Source organism: Aethalodelphis obliquidens, unplaced genomic scaffold, assembly GCF_003676395.1.
Source record: "Aethalodelphis obliquidens isolate GAN/ISIS:26980383/991018 unplaced genomic scaffold, ASM367639v1 scaffold125, whole genome shotgun sequence".
Taxonomy (NCBI): domain Eukaryota; kingdom Metazoa; phylum Chordata; class Mammalia; order Artiodactyla; family Delphinidae; genus Aethalodelphis; species Aethalodelphis obliquidens.
In genome coordinates this window covers 654,557-667,621 of record NW_020838069.1, presented here as the reverse complement: position 1 = coordinate 667,621, position 13,065 = coordinate 654,557, and the positions used below count along the sequence as shown (strand labels likewise).

General features: G+C 53.9%; 2 protein-coding genes across 4 annotated transcripts in view; both read left to right on the top strand.

Moving 5' to 3' along the window:
* Positions 1–2,445: 2,445 nt before the first annotated feature.
* Positions 2,446–10,306, top strand: QARS1 (glutaminyl-tRNA synthetase 1). 2 transcript variants are annotated; one of them, XM_027098698.1, is made up of 24 exons: positions 2,446–2,957; positions 3,103–3,250; positions 3,623–3,732; positions 3,889–3,964; positions 4,175–4,239; positions 4,795–4,848; positions 4,974–5,034; positions 5,372–5,443; positions 6,311–6,396; positions 6,562–6,648; positions 7,088–7,187; positions 7,303–7,381; positions 7,463–7,571; positions 7,671–7,801; positions 7,908–8,000; positions 8,114–8,251; positions 8,335–8,422; positions 8,512–8,655; positions 8,769–8,873; positions 9,063–9,155; positions 9,270–9,397; positions 9,491–9,557; positions 9,632–9,757; positions 10,168–10,306. In XM_027098698.1, exons 1-24 carry the CDS (start codon positions 2,841–2,843, stop codon positions 10,216–10,218), a joined length of 2,328 nt encoding a protein of 775 aa, XP_026954499.1. In that variant the 5' UTR covers positions 2,446–2,840; the 3' UTR covers positions 10,219–10,306. The 2 variants fall into 2 exon arrangements, with proteins under 2 accessions (XP_026954499.1, XP_026954500.1); XM_027098699.1 differs by lacking the exons at positions 2,446–2,957; positions 3,103–3,250; positions 3,889–3,964 and having other exon boundaries at positions 3,627–3,732.
* A 914-nt stretch (positions 10,307–11,220) lies between these two features.
* The window catches only part of QRICH1 (glutamine rich 1), a 55,181-nt gene continuing 53,336 nt past the window's right edge, over positions 11,221–13,065 (top strand). The window contains exon 1 of one of the 2 annotated variants that reach the window (XM_027098694.1): positions 11,221–11,654. The gene's annotated coding sequence lies outside the window, so the exon portion shown is untranslated. Of the gene's footprint in view, positions 11,655–12,128; positions 12,333–13,065 lie in introns of those variants that run through there. The other variant, XM_027098695.1, reaches the window with a different exon arrangement.

The following is a 13,065-nucleotide window of genomic DNA, read 5'->3' as shown; positions in this document are numbered from 1 at the left end:
CTGGATCCCTTGGGAGAACAGAGCAGGAAAAAAACTGCTGTGGGAAAGGAGACCCTCCTCCAAAAGGACAGGCAGAGAGGACCAGAGCTAATCTTAGCTGGCTTCCTGTGGGAGGGAGGGTGTGGGGTCCTGCCAGGCCATTTCTTCCCTTGATTCCCTAAAACTTTGGCTTCTGGCAGCTGCCCCAGGCTGTTTACCCACAGTGGGTTTGCAGGCTTGTCCCAGCAGGCTTGCCTTGTGTACACATACCGCAAGGTCAAGTCTTGTGAAGAGCCTCCGTGCCTCTCTTCGTGGATAATGCTGCCTCCTATTCTCTTCAACTGTTTGGGGTTAGGATTGGGCATCTCCAGCTGGGGGGAGATGGGGAGCAAAGGCACTCCTGAGGCAGGTGTTCAGGTAAGCCAGAAAGAGTGTAAGGCAGGCAGGGGTGGGGCAGGATTCTGGCAGGTCCATCCTGCCCCCAAGCCTGAGGGGTCAGTATTACAAAAAGCTCAGCATGTGGGCCCTGCTAGGACTCCTTGGCTGGAGTTAGGGAGTTAGGGGTGGTGGAGAGCAGAAGGAGCTCCTGGAGAAAGCTAGCCTTGTGACCAGCATTGGTTTCTTCTATTGGGACAACAGCACAAGGGCCACGTGGGGTTGCTGGCCATGGAGAGGGGCCTGGACTGCTGGCTGTGAGGCCCTGCGGTAATGGTGGAATTGCCAAGCTGGGTGTTGGTGCTGGCACACTGCTGGAGGGGCTGCTAGGCATGGGCTGCAACAGGATTGTGCTGGGCCTTCACTGTGTGCAGCCCCAAGTGTCTGGCCACTGGTGATCTGCATGTGCTGAATGCACTACTCAAGGGGCTCTGTCTACCTCTGACCATAGCCCTGCTGCTGCTGAGCCTGCCACATTACCCTTCTGGGGCATTTGCACAAGGCTGCCATGGCCCTCAGCACTGTGGTCACTGCTGCTTCTGTGCATCAGCCTGTGCCACAGGGACTTGTCCGTAGGTCTGGCTACTGGACCCTGCCTCTTCCCATGCCACAGCTGGGCCTTGCTGGCTGCTCCCTGGCTTTTCTCCTCGTTCATTGTTTTCTTGATTTTCCTTGAAGTAGTGCCAGAGGCTTATGCGAGCAAGCCAGTCCCCTGGGCATGCACCCATCCAACTTGATGGTTCTGCTCTGTGCAAGTCAAAGGGCTCCAGAGGACTGGCTAGCCTGCCACTACTTGTGGCATTCTTGGTAGGGGCAACTGCCTCATCCTGTGACATGGAGCCACAGGGTCAGCACTATGAGGGAACCAGGAAAGAGGGTACAGGCCCTGACCCCACTGAGGGGGCCATCACTAGACCTGCAGGACTTAGTGTTGGTGGTCATGGTGCTGTAATGGATCTTTGGGTGGCATCAGGTACCCTGCTCTTCTTAGGCATCTTTGTGGTGAGCTAGACACCTGCAGCTGTGGACTCAGCACAGGGCTGGCGTGGCTACGGTTCTGCTTCTTAGTGCCCGTCTGTGGCACCACTGCACTGCAACTCCTGCTTAATGCCTGCTCCTGGCCTTGGCTGGGCTGGGCATCAGGCTGGGGCCAAAGTGCCATGGGGAGCCAAGACACAGGGCTGGCTCTGGATACTGATGCGGAGTGTGGCACTGGGCAGAACCTGGCATGTGGTCATCATGTGGGGCCCAGAAATGGACTCACTCATTAGTAGGATATAGTAACAAACAAGGATACACTATGGATACAGACTGCAGTCAGGATCCTGCCCAGTGCTTGAAGGTCCGGTAGTATCAGTGATGACAAGGCCTCTAAGAGCCTGAGTTCCCATCCCAAATTTGGGCATCTCCTCATCATGTCACCACCAGCAGCTCCAGTTCCATAAAGAAAACAGGTTGTATGTTCAGTTTCAGCCTAATGATTCTCAGCAGGTCCTGGAAGTCCAATGAGACTGGGGAGACCCCCAAGAACATCATCATGATTATTCTACCTCCTCTGTCCCACCCTATCCCAACTTCAATAAAATATCCTGTCAAACACCTGCATGTGGATTTCAAGGTCTAATCTGCTTGTGGTTTTCCTGACATATGCATGTGTTGGTAAGGGGGGTAAGTATGACAGGAGATTTTTTTGGCCACACCACATGGCTTGTGGGATCTTAGTTCCCTGACCAGGGATTGAACCCAGGCGCTCAGCAGTGAGAGCGCACAGTCCTAACCACTGGACAACCAGGGAATTCCCAGACAGGAGAGTTTAAACCAAATCATCACAGAACTTAAGAGAGGCCCTTCCTGGCCAGGTGTGTGTCCAGGTGGGTTCTCAAAAAGTGCCAGACTTTTGGGGCCCATCGATGGGCCATTTCAGACATTCTCTGTGCTCGAGTCTTGACAGAATTTCCCGGGCTTCATTTTGTTCAAATGTTTCCGTGACAACTCCAAAGCTTTGACGTCAGAAACGCGATAGGGACTCACATTTGTTCCCAAGAACAGAATTGGGATAGTCCCGAGGTTTCCAGGGCTGAAGGAGAAAAGTCGAAGAGCAAAGAGCCATGCCCATGTTTGCCTCCTGCCTGGATGCTGAACACCTTCCCTCCAGGTCCGCGGCAAATCATCCCTTGAAGTCCCGTCGCCACTACCCCTTATAGTGACCTGGAGCACGAAGACGGAAGTGAAGCGCCTTGAAAAGCCGGAAAGACCGCCCTCTGCCCTTTCAATGGCGCTGACAACCCTGGAGAGCCCCGCCCCCTCCAGCCAAGGAAGGACACCATTGGCTCTCCCTGACGGCGTCGCTCTCCTATTGGCCAGTGAGCTAATGCCAATGTACAGATTGGCCCCAAAGTTTTCTTTCGGTTTCCGGCGTCCCAGCAATGGCAGCTCTGGACCCTCTGTCGCTCTTCACCGGCCTCGGCCTGAGCGAACACAAGGCCCGCGAGACGCTCAAGAACACGGCTCTGAGCGCGCAGCTGCGCGAGGCGGCGACCCAGGTGCGAACCCAAGTCCCTGGTCCGGGCTGCCGACTGTTCCCCAACGCAGCGCCAGGCCGGGTCCTGACCCCAACCAACCTACCTTGTCTTGTTCAGGCTTTTCTTACTGGGCATGGGGCTTATCTCCTGACTCCTCTGACCTCAGGCGCAACAGACTCTGGGCTGCACCATCGACAAGGCTACCGGGACCCTGCTCTATGGCTTGGCCTCCCGACTCCGGGATCCGCGGCGTCTCTCTTTCCTCGTGAGCTACATAGCCAATAGGAAGATCCATACGGAGACCCAGCTGAGCGGTGAGACCCCTGCCTGTCCTGCCGCTTCCACCTCCAACTCTTCTTCTCAGCCAAGGTCCCTATCTACCCATTCTGCGAAGTCCCTCAGCGTCTCTCTGCATTATTAGTTGTGCATTCCCCTCTAAACCCAGGCACTGGCACTGAGGGATGGAGAGGGCCACCTCTGGTGAGACGGACTAGAGAATTGTAGGTCTGAGGGAGTTTCCCTCAGAGCACATGCTTCTTTCCTGTGACCTCAGGGCTTCTCTAGAGGTGCAAGACTTAATTACCCAGGAGGCCAAACTAATTGGGGTTTCATGGATCGGATCAGGGCTTTGTCTTCCTACTTCCTGGAGCTGAGATGCCACAAATTCATTGGCTCTCTTTTTTCAGCTGCCCTTGAGTATGTGCGGAGTCATCCCCTGGACCCCATCAACACCATGGTCTTTGAGCAGGAATGCGGCGTGGGCGTTGTGGTGACCCCAGAGCAGATTGAGGAGGCTGTGAGTCTTTCCCCAGGCATCGGTTGCCTCCTTAGTAATGAACCTGAAAAGGAGTGGCTCAGCTTTTCCAACCAGGAAGACCCAGGGTGAGGGTGTGGGTTCCTAGAGCATTTCTGAAGGACACTTTCCTGAACCACATGGTTTGGCTTTCTGTAGGTGGAGGCTGCCATAAATCGCCACCGACCCCAGCTCCTAGTAGAGCGTTACCATTTCAATATGGGGCTGCTGATGGGTGAGCAGGGCCTGGGGCAGGGGACTATGTTATTCTTTCTAGTCATGCCTTCTCTTCTGCATGGGTGAGAGGGAGGTGGGAAGAGGAATAGGAACACCTTAAAAGTGGTCTGGCTGTGGTTTTTGAGGTCAGCCAGGTTCTTTTCTTGGGAAGGAGGGTGGGCAACGTCCTGCTTTGCCTTTCTGCAGCTCCCTCTGCCCATATTTCTAGGAGAGGCTCGGGCTGCGCTCAAGTGGGCAGATGGCAAAATGATCAAGCACGAAGTAGACATGCAGGTGGGTGCCTCCTTGAGCTGAAGCAGGCAAAGACCCTGCCAGAGACAGTGTCTAGAGTCCACTGAGGGATAAATGGTGGTGGAAGGGGAAGAAAGCCTATTCCTATTCTGATGGTGGATAGTAGAGCTTGGGGTAGAGGGAGCAGCACCCGGTTGGACAGTGAAAGACTTGGGCCTCTGGGTTCTGCCTAAGTTGGGGTGAGTTGCTTTACTCTGAACCTCAGTTTCCTCATCTTGTAAATAAGGGTGATGTGGCCTTCATCTCAGTGTGCTGGCAGAGAATCACAAGAGGGTGATGGTTGAGGTAGATGGCATATCTTGATGCTGGGCCCACAGTTCCTTTCTGTAAATGGCTGTTTTTGTTACCTGAGCCCAGGACCCTCAGGAGGGAAAAAGCACTTGAGGCCGCAGAACCATGTGAGGAGCAGAGGTGGGATGGGCTAGGTAGGTTTTTCAAGGTGGTGCCAGTAGACAGAACCAAGAAGCCCTTAGCTGGATGGGTGGGTTGGGTCAGTCATGGGCTCCTGTCCCAGCTCTGACTCTGGTCTCTGCTCAGGTCCTCCACCTCCTGGGTCCCAAGACGGAGACTGATCTGGAGAAGAAGCCCAAGGTGGGACTGAGCATGGTCTTGGGTCCTGGGAATGAGATGGGGTAGGGTGAAACTTCAGGCTGGAGAAGGGAGTATCTGACCCCAGTGATCCCGAGACGTTGACCCAACTTTTGAACTTCTCTCAGGTGGCAAAGGCTCGACCAGAAGAAACAGACCGAAGAACAGCAAAGGATGTGGTGGAGAATGGTGAGAGGCTTGAGGCTCCTGTCACATTCAACTCCCTGATATCTGGGTTTTCCACCTGATGGGTCATTATAGCCCAGACTCCTCAGGCCGTTGGCTTAATCAACACTCTGTCTTCTGCTGCAAGACTGGAATTTCTGGTGTTTCCTTTACCCAGAAACTAGTCAGAGGAGGCCTGAGAAGTCTGGCTCTGTATCTCTTGTCTCTGGGGTTGGGGGAAGAGGGGACTGCTTGGTTCTACTCTGGTTCCAGGATATGGGTAGTATCGACAGGCACCTCCCTGAGCTGGATGTGGGAGCTGTATCCAGAGAATAAGTTTTCCTTGGTCTGTTCTCTGCAGGTGAGACTGTTGTTCAGACCCTGTCTCTGATGGAGCAGCTCCGAGGCGAGGCGCTTAAGTTCCACAAGCCTGGTGAGCAGGCAGGTTGAAACTCTGTGGAGGGCTGGATCTTTTTTTTTTTTTTTTTTAATTTTATTGAAGTATAATTGATTTGTAATGTTGTGTTTAATTTCTGCTGTACAGCAAAGTGACTCAGTTATACATATATATATTTTTTTCCATTATGGTTTATCACAGGATACTGAATACAGTTCCCTGTGCTATACAGTAGGAACTTGTTGTTTATTCATCCTATAGTTTACATCTGCTAATCCCAAACTCCCAGTACTTTCCTCCCTTATCCCTCCTCCCCCCGTTGGCAACCACAAGTCTGTTCTTTATGTCAGTGAGTCTGTCTGTTTTGTAGATATGTTCATTTATGTCGTATTTTAGATTCCACCTATAAGTAATATATTGTATTTGTCTTTCTGACTTACTTTGCGTAGTATAATAATCTCTAGGTCCATCCATGATGCTGCAGATGGCATTATTTCATTCTTTTTAATGGTTAAGTAATATTCCATTGTATATATGTTCCACATCTTCTTTATCCATTCATCTAACGGTGGACATTTAGGTTGTTTCCATGTCTTGGCTATTATAAATAGTGCTGCTGTGAACGTAGTGGTGCATGTATCTTTTTGAATTATAGTTTTGTCTGAGTATATGCCTGTTAGTGGGATTGCTAGATCATATGGAAACTCTATTTTTAGTTTTTTGAGGAAACTGCGTACTGTTTTCTGTATGGCTTCACCAATTTACATTCCCACCAACAGTGTAAGAGGGTTTTCTTTTCTTGTGGAGGGCTGAATCTTAATAGCAATTCTTGTAGTCAGGTCCCTGGGATAGGGAGCCCTGGGCTGCAGCCTGGTATCATCAGGCTTGTTCTGGCCCTGGCAGGTGAGAACTACAAGACCCCGGGCTATGTGACCACTCCATATACCATGGATCTACTGAAGCAGCACCTGGAGATCACTGGAGGACAGGTGTGTGGGAGTATTGCCAGGCTAGCTAGTGCCATCATCACTTGCCTGGGGCTGCCTCCATACTATCCCGCCTTACCTATCACCATGGCCTCCCTGGGAAGGGTCATCCTTTAGTGTAGTCTGAGCTCTGACCTGATTCCTCTGCTCCCATTTCTCTTATCTCAGGTACGTACCCGGTTCCCACCAGAACCCAATGGAATCCTGCACATTGGACATGCCAAAGCCATCAACTTCAACTTTGGCTATGCCAAGGTGAGTGTGTCTGGGGACTTGGCAAGCAGCATAACTGCTTGCTGCTCCCATGACTAGGTACCAGAGAGGTATCCCTGCTTTTCCTGCTGCTCCCATAAAGTGTCCCAGAGCAGACAGAGGCCTTGGAGGGGATACCTAGGAATGTGTGATAGATACCTAGGAATCCACTCAATTGGGCTCATTGAGGAAAAACTCTTGGTGAGGCAGTGAGTTCACATTTGCGGAAATTCCCAGTGCAACCTCTTGGGCTTAGGAAGAGGCTATGCTGTGTCCCACGTTAGTATGCGATGCCTTGTTTATTAGGGCATTTAGATACAGGAAGGTGAGTGAAAGATATTTTCAATTCTGATGTGGGAGAGCTCTGAGAATGTCCCAGTTTGATGAGATGGATTGTAGGAACTGATGATGTGGGAGCTCACAGATACTGCAACTTTCCTAGGCCAACAATGGGATCTGTTTCCTGCGCTTTGATGACACCAACCCTGAGAAGGAGGAAGCAAAGTTCTTCACTGCCATCTGCGACATGGTGGCCTGGCTGGGTATGGGTTGGGGAAGGCCTGGGCAGAACTGCTTATCAGTGGGCCTCTCCCTGGGCCATGGCCTGCCATTGGGTGTCCCTGATTGGTTGCTAATACCCATCTCATTCTGCCCCAGGTTACATACCTTACAAGGTGACATATGCCTCCAACTATTTTGACCAGCTGTATGCGTGGGCTGAGGAGCTCATCCGCAGGTGAGGCCAGAGCCATGATGTGGAGCCAGGCAGACTGACCAGGGCACATCCATGCTGGGCATTCACACCCCTTCCTCATAGGGGTCAGGCCTATGTGTGCCACCAGCGAGGAGAGGAGCTCAAAGGCCACAACCCACTGCCCTCACCCTGGAGAGACCGTCCCACAGAGGAGTCCTTGCTACTCTTCGAGGTGGGGCTCTGGGCGTGCAATTGAGTCTAGGTGGGCCAAGATACTGAGAATGAGATGCCCTTGTGCTGAGTGGCAGCCTGAGCCCTTGCTTCCTCTCAGGCAATGCGCAAGGGCAAGTTTGCAGAGGGTGAGGCCACACTGCGGATGAAGCTGGTGATGGAGGATGGCAAGATGGACCCTGTGGCCTATCGAGTCAAGTATACACCGCACCACCGCACAGGGGACACTTGGTTGGTGTGAACTTGGGGTGGGGTTGCGGAGTTGTAGAGTGGCGGGTGGGCCATGGGTAGGGCAGAGTGGGGCCGAATGGTGGGGCCCACTGCCTATGCCCTGCAGGTGCATCTACCCCACCTATGACTACACACACTGCCTCTGTGACTCCATCGAGCATATCACCCACTCACTCTGCACCAAGGAATTCCAGGCCCGGTGAGGGAGCTGGGTCCGTGGGGAGGGGAGGGCCAGTGGGATTCCAGCAGCCCTTCCTGCCAGTCTCTCCCTGGTTGGAGGTGGCCAGTCTTGACTCTGCCCTCCCACCCCAGACGCTCTTCCTACTTCTGGCTGTGCAATGCACTGGACGTCTATTGTCCTGTGCAGTGGGAGTATGGCCGCCTCAATCTGCACTATGCTGTTGTCTCTAAGAGGAAGATTCTCCAGCTTGTGGCAGCTGGCGCTGTGCGGTAGGTATGGCTTTTTGGCTAATGAAGGTTGGTACTAGTAGCATATGCTGCCATAGGTTTTCTCACCACCACCTCGCCCACAGGGATTGGGACGACCCACGGCTCTTCACGCTCACAGCCTTACGTCGGAGGGGCTTCCCGCCTGAGGCCATCAACAACTTCTGTGCTCGGGTATAGCCGAGTGGGCTGAGTGGGCAGGTGGGGGCTGAGCACTGTAGTATGTGGTTGTGGCTGTGACTGATGCTGTCCTTTCCTGCTAGGTGGGAGTGACAGTGGCACAGACCACAATGGAACCACATCTGCTAGAAGCCTGTGTGCGTGATGTGCTGAATGACACAGCCCCTCGGGCCATGGCTGTGCTGGAGCCATTACAGGTGGTCATCACCAATTTTCCTGCTGCCAAGGTAAGTCTCCTTCAGAGTGTGTGTGTGTGTGTGGGGGGGGTGGGGTTGCACCTGGGTTTAGGTGTGGGAATCCCAGTGCCTAGTGTGACTCAGACACTTATCTCCTACTATAGTCCTTGGACATTCAGGTACCCAGCTTCCCAGCTGATGAGACCAAGGGCTTCCATCAGATTCCCTTTGGACCCATTGTCTTCATTGAAAGGACTGACTTCAAAGAGGTGAATAGGGGTGGTGAAGGGTCCTGTTTGTTCCTGGGCCCAGTCCTGAGGGCCCTTCATCTCTTCTATCAGTCCATCTACTCCCTGCTTCAGTCAAACCAATCCTTGCCAGACGTAGGGGTGGGAGAAGCCTCTTGTACCTGCCCGACCCTTGCAGCCTCTTGTGTCCACCCTACTTCCTACCTCTAGGAGCCAGAGCCAGGCTATAAGCGCCTGGCATGGGGCCAGCCCGTGGGCCTGAGGCATACAGGCTACGTCATCAAGCTGCAGCATGTTGTCAAGGTGAGAGCCAGCTGCAGCCTTCCTACCACAGTGCCTGCTGGGGTGAGGATCTGGGTGCAGCTTGCAGTCCTGGTAGTGGTGTCCAAGTCTGATTGCAGGCCCCTTGACTTCCAGGGCCCCAGTGGCTGTGTGGAAAGCCTTGAGGTGACCTGCAGACGGGCAGATGCTGGAGAAAAGCCCAAGGCATTTATTCACTGGGTATCACAGCCTCTGACGTGTGAGATTCGCCTCTATGAGCGACTGTGAGTGAACAGAGCTGGTGTTGGGGCAGGTACAAGATGGGCATTGCTTGCTGTGGCTGCCCAGCTGGAGTCTGACCTTTACTCTGGCTGCAGATTTCAGCACAAGAACCCTGAGGATCCTGCTGAGGTGCCTGGTGGATTCTTAAGTGATTTGAACCCGGTAGGCTCATGGGGTATGGGGTGAGGGTGGTGGGCCTTTCTGGCTGGATGGCCACCTGAGTTCTCTGCCCACAGGCATCACTACAAGTGGTCGAGGCAGCATTAGTGGACTGTTCTGTGGCCCTGGCAAAGCCCTTTGACAAGTTCCAGTTTGAGCGGCTTGGTTACTTTTCTGTGGATCCAGACAGCCGCCAGGGACAGGTGCTTGAATTTACCTTTCCGCAACAATGATGGTGGTGGCTGCCATTCTCTGTGCCAAGCACTTTGCTGACATTTCCTTACTTAATTTTCACCACCTGAGGTGGGGTTCATGTTCTACTGATGAGGAAACAGGCTCAGAGGTTAAGTCCGTGCACAAAATTTTGTATGAACCCTTTCTTATTCCTCAAGGTAGGGGACAGGCATAGGGATTGTTATAATTCATATAAAATGGAGACCCAGAGCCATCCAGTCCTTTAGCCAAAGTCAAAAAGTTATTGGTAACTAGAGTTTCTTGGCCCTCAGCTCCTCTGGGATGAAGCGAGGGTTGGAGTGGGGTGTCTGGTGAGACCCACTTAGGCCTTCTGGCCTGGTTCTGGCTTGGTGGTCATTCCTCCCCCTCTGCCCTCCAGCTTGTCTTCAACCGGACCGTCACACTGAAGGAGGACCCAGGAAAAGTGTGAACTGGAAGTCCTGTGGACCTATCTCAACCTTCTGGAGGCGAGGAGTACCCAGACTCCATGTCAATAAAGAACAGCTAAATCCCCCTGGGGTCTGTGTTATCTCTCTGGTCTCCTAGCACCCAAGGGCCTTAGAGTCATGCTCAGGGAGGGGGAAGGTACGCTACACACAGAGCAGTACTGACAGCTTTGAAACCACTGGTGCACTTCTTGATGCTCGAGGGCTGAGGCCTGGGCCTGATTCGTTATCTTCTGCACCTGGTCTGAGGGAATGGTGGGTCCTGGGATGCTGCTCCACTGTTAGGAGCCTTGTGTCAGAGGGACCTGGAAGGTTTGTGTCTGCCTGCATGCCTAGGCAGATGGAGAGGCCTAGCTACTAGTACAGTCATTAAAAAATAATTATTGAGTACCTACTATGTGCCAGGCACAGTGAGATGAGGAAGACCTGTGTGGTGGCCTTCTAAGTCCACCACCTAGTTGGGGAGACAGAGGGCGATCAGGTATTGTGCAGATGTCTCCTTGGGGCCTGTGTGAGGCTGGAGGAGGTTTCTGACCCAGCCTGGGCCTCTGAAGACTACTCTTAGAAGTCACTCCTGAGGGGAACCCCAAAGGACTAGGAGTTTGCCAGGGAAGGATGAACAAGTGCAAAGCTCCAGAGGCCTTTTTAAGAAACAGTATGATAGTCTATGCCCCTCTGGGGCAGTGTGGGCTACTGGTGAAGCCGGCGTGTGCCTGCAGCTTTAACACCCTCCACATTTTCCCTGTATACAAACACCAGGCTACCCGAGGCCCGCTTTAAGGTGGACTGGACTGCGGAAGGCTGAATTAGGATGACAGCAGGTAGAGGGTGAGGGGTTGGTCCTAGATGCTAGGGACTCCTGGAGGAGAGTGACCCGGGGCTTCCCAGGTGGGGTGCGGCTGGAGGCGCCAGGCCTAGGTCAGAGGCTGTGGGGGCCACCTTAAGTAAGAGGCTGGTCTCCGCACCGCGTGAGGCTGCGAGAAGGAGGCCCCGGCAGGCGACAGAAGGGTCCTGAGAGTAAGCTTCAAGCCCAGGCCTGCCCAGGCTCCAGGGCTAGGCCGATCTCCGGCCCTGGCTCCGCCCCACATGGAGGGGCGTCTGAGGGCGGTACGCTCCGCCCTACACCCCGGGCTCCTGCCGCTACTGCAGCCCTAGGCTCGGCCTCTCTCCTCTGCAGAAGCGTTCCCTTTAAGTCTGGCCAGGAGGCAGCCTTAGTTCTCGCGGGATTCGACGCTCCAATCATCGCGAGAAAGGCTTTCGGCACTCATTGGCTGTGAGGGTTGAATGTAAGATGGCGCCCAGGGAGCTGTGAGGGGAAAATCCTGTCGGTCTTGGAGCGGCGACGGCAGAACCGGGGCCCCGAGCGGTGCGGCGGGGCCGGCGGGTAGAACGGCGGCGGCGGCGGCGGCGACGTCGCCGGGTGAGGGCTCCAGTGGGGGCAGGGATATGGCGGGGTTGCGGGTCTGAGACAGCGGGCCCACCCCACACAACGGCGGGCGGGGGCGGGCGGGCCGCTGCCGCTGGGCCCTGGAGACCTCGGGGCGGCTCCGGAGCCGAGAAAGACCCAGGGCTCGCACGCCCCCGCCCCCTGGGTGGGGGAGGGGCGGTTTGGGGATTCGGGTGGGCACGGCGCGCGAATGCGCGCTGGTGGGCGCGCGCGGCCGGGGCTGTTTATATGCTCGGGGGCGCGCGCGCTGTGCGGCCCTCCCGGTGCTCGTGGCCGCTGACGTGCGCGTTCCCGACCCGGATATCTCGGCTCCTGGAGTTGCAGCCCGTCGGCCAGAGCGGCTTTCTGGGACGCGCGCCCCGAAGTCGGGGGTCGCGGGCAGGCGCGCGGCCTGCTGTTGGGTGGCGGCACCAATTCGCGGGCGCTCAGGACACCCCTGCTGCGGGGAGGGACGGCGGGCGGGCAGCTTGCAGTTTGGAGAAGGTTGTGGGTTGGACCCTTCCTGCTCAGGTGACGTCCCCGGACCAACGGGGCCTAGGCCTGAGGAGAAACCAACCTGCTTTGCGGTCTGGCTTGCGGCCCCGCTCCTCTGCGAAGTGGGCGAGATTGCTGGCTCTCTAAGAATGAGGTGTCCCGAGGCCTATGTGCAGGGTGGGTACTTGAGAGGGTGCTACCCTGATTCTGAAACCGAGCTCTGTTCGTCTGTGAGGGCAGCGAACCCCTTCGACTTCCTCACCTTGTTTTGATGCTTTGTGCTGGAGAGGGAAGGCAAATCCTAAAAGGCCCTTCAGTGGTATTTGTTTTCTTGTCATTAGAAAGTAATTCTTCATTAAAGCGCAGTTCTTAGACGTCACCTCTGTGCGCTCCGTAAGGGGATCCACGTCTGTGGACGCTGTGAAACTACCCAAGCTGTAAATTGCCACTTTAAATCCTGAAATGCAGCCTTTTCCTCTGTTTGGTTGGGAGGGGCTTACTTGTACTCTGTTAGGTTAAAGGGCCCGCTATTGCTCAGCCAAAAAGTTGCTCAGAACGAAATTGAACAATCTGATAATCAGTGCTTTGCCTTCTTTTGTAAGTCCGAAGATCCCCAGCAGATCTGAAATCTGCCTGCAAAAGTCACTTTTGATACAGGATTTCAATCCTTTTCAGCTTTTTTATTTTTTTAAATGCCAGCACTGTGTTCTGGTGCCAGGGGAGTTCTAGATTTGTCCAGAGAAATAGGTACTTCTTTTTTCTAAGACAAAATATGTGCTAGTTTATGTTTTATAGTCTTGCTTCATTAAATTTAAGGAAAAAGAAACTAAGTGGAACTAAAATTAGCAATTAAATTTGAAAATGGTGGGGGTAGAAAACTACTTAAAAATACTATATTATTAGAAAACTC

What these genes read in the sequence shown, in the direction of transcription:
- QARS1 (XM_027098698.1), top strand. Translation starts at nt 2,841, where the DNA reads ATGGCAGCTCTGGACCCTCTGTCGCTCTTCACCGGCCTCGGCCTGAGC. An exon ending in CAGAGCAGATTGAGGAGGCT is followed by an intron (nt 3,733 to 3,888) that starts GTGAGTCTTTCC and finishes GGCTTTCTGTAG; the next exon opens with GTGGAGGCTGCCATAAATCG. An exon ending in TCAACTTTGGCTATGCCAAG is followed by an intron (nt 6,649 to 7,087) that starts GTGAGTGTGTCT and finishes CAACTTTCCTAG; the next exon opens with GCCAACAATGGGATCTGTTT.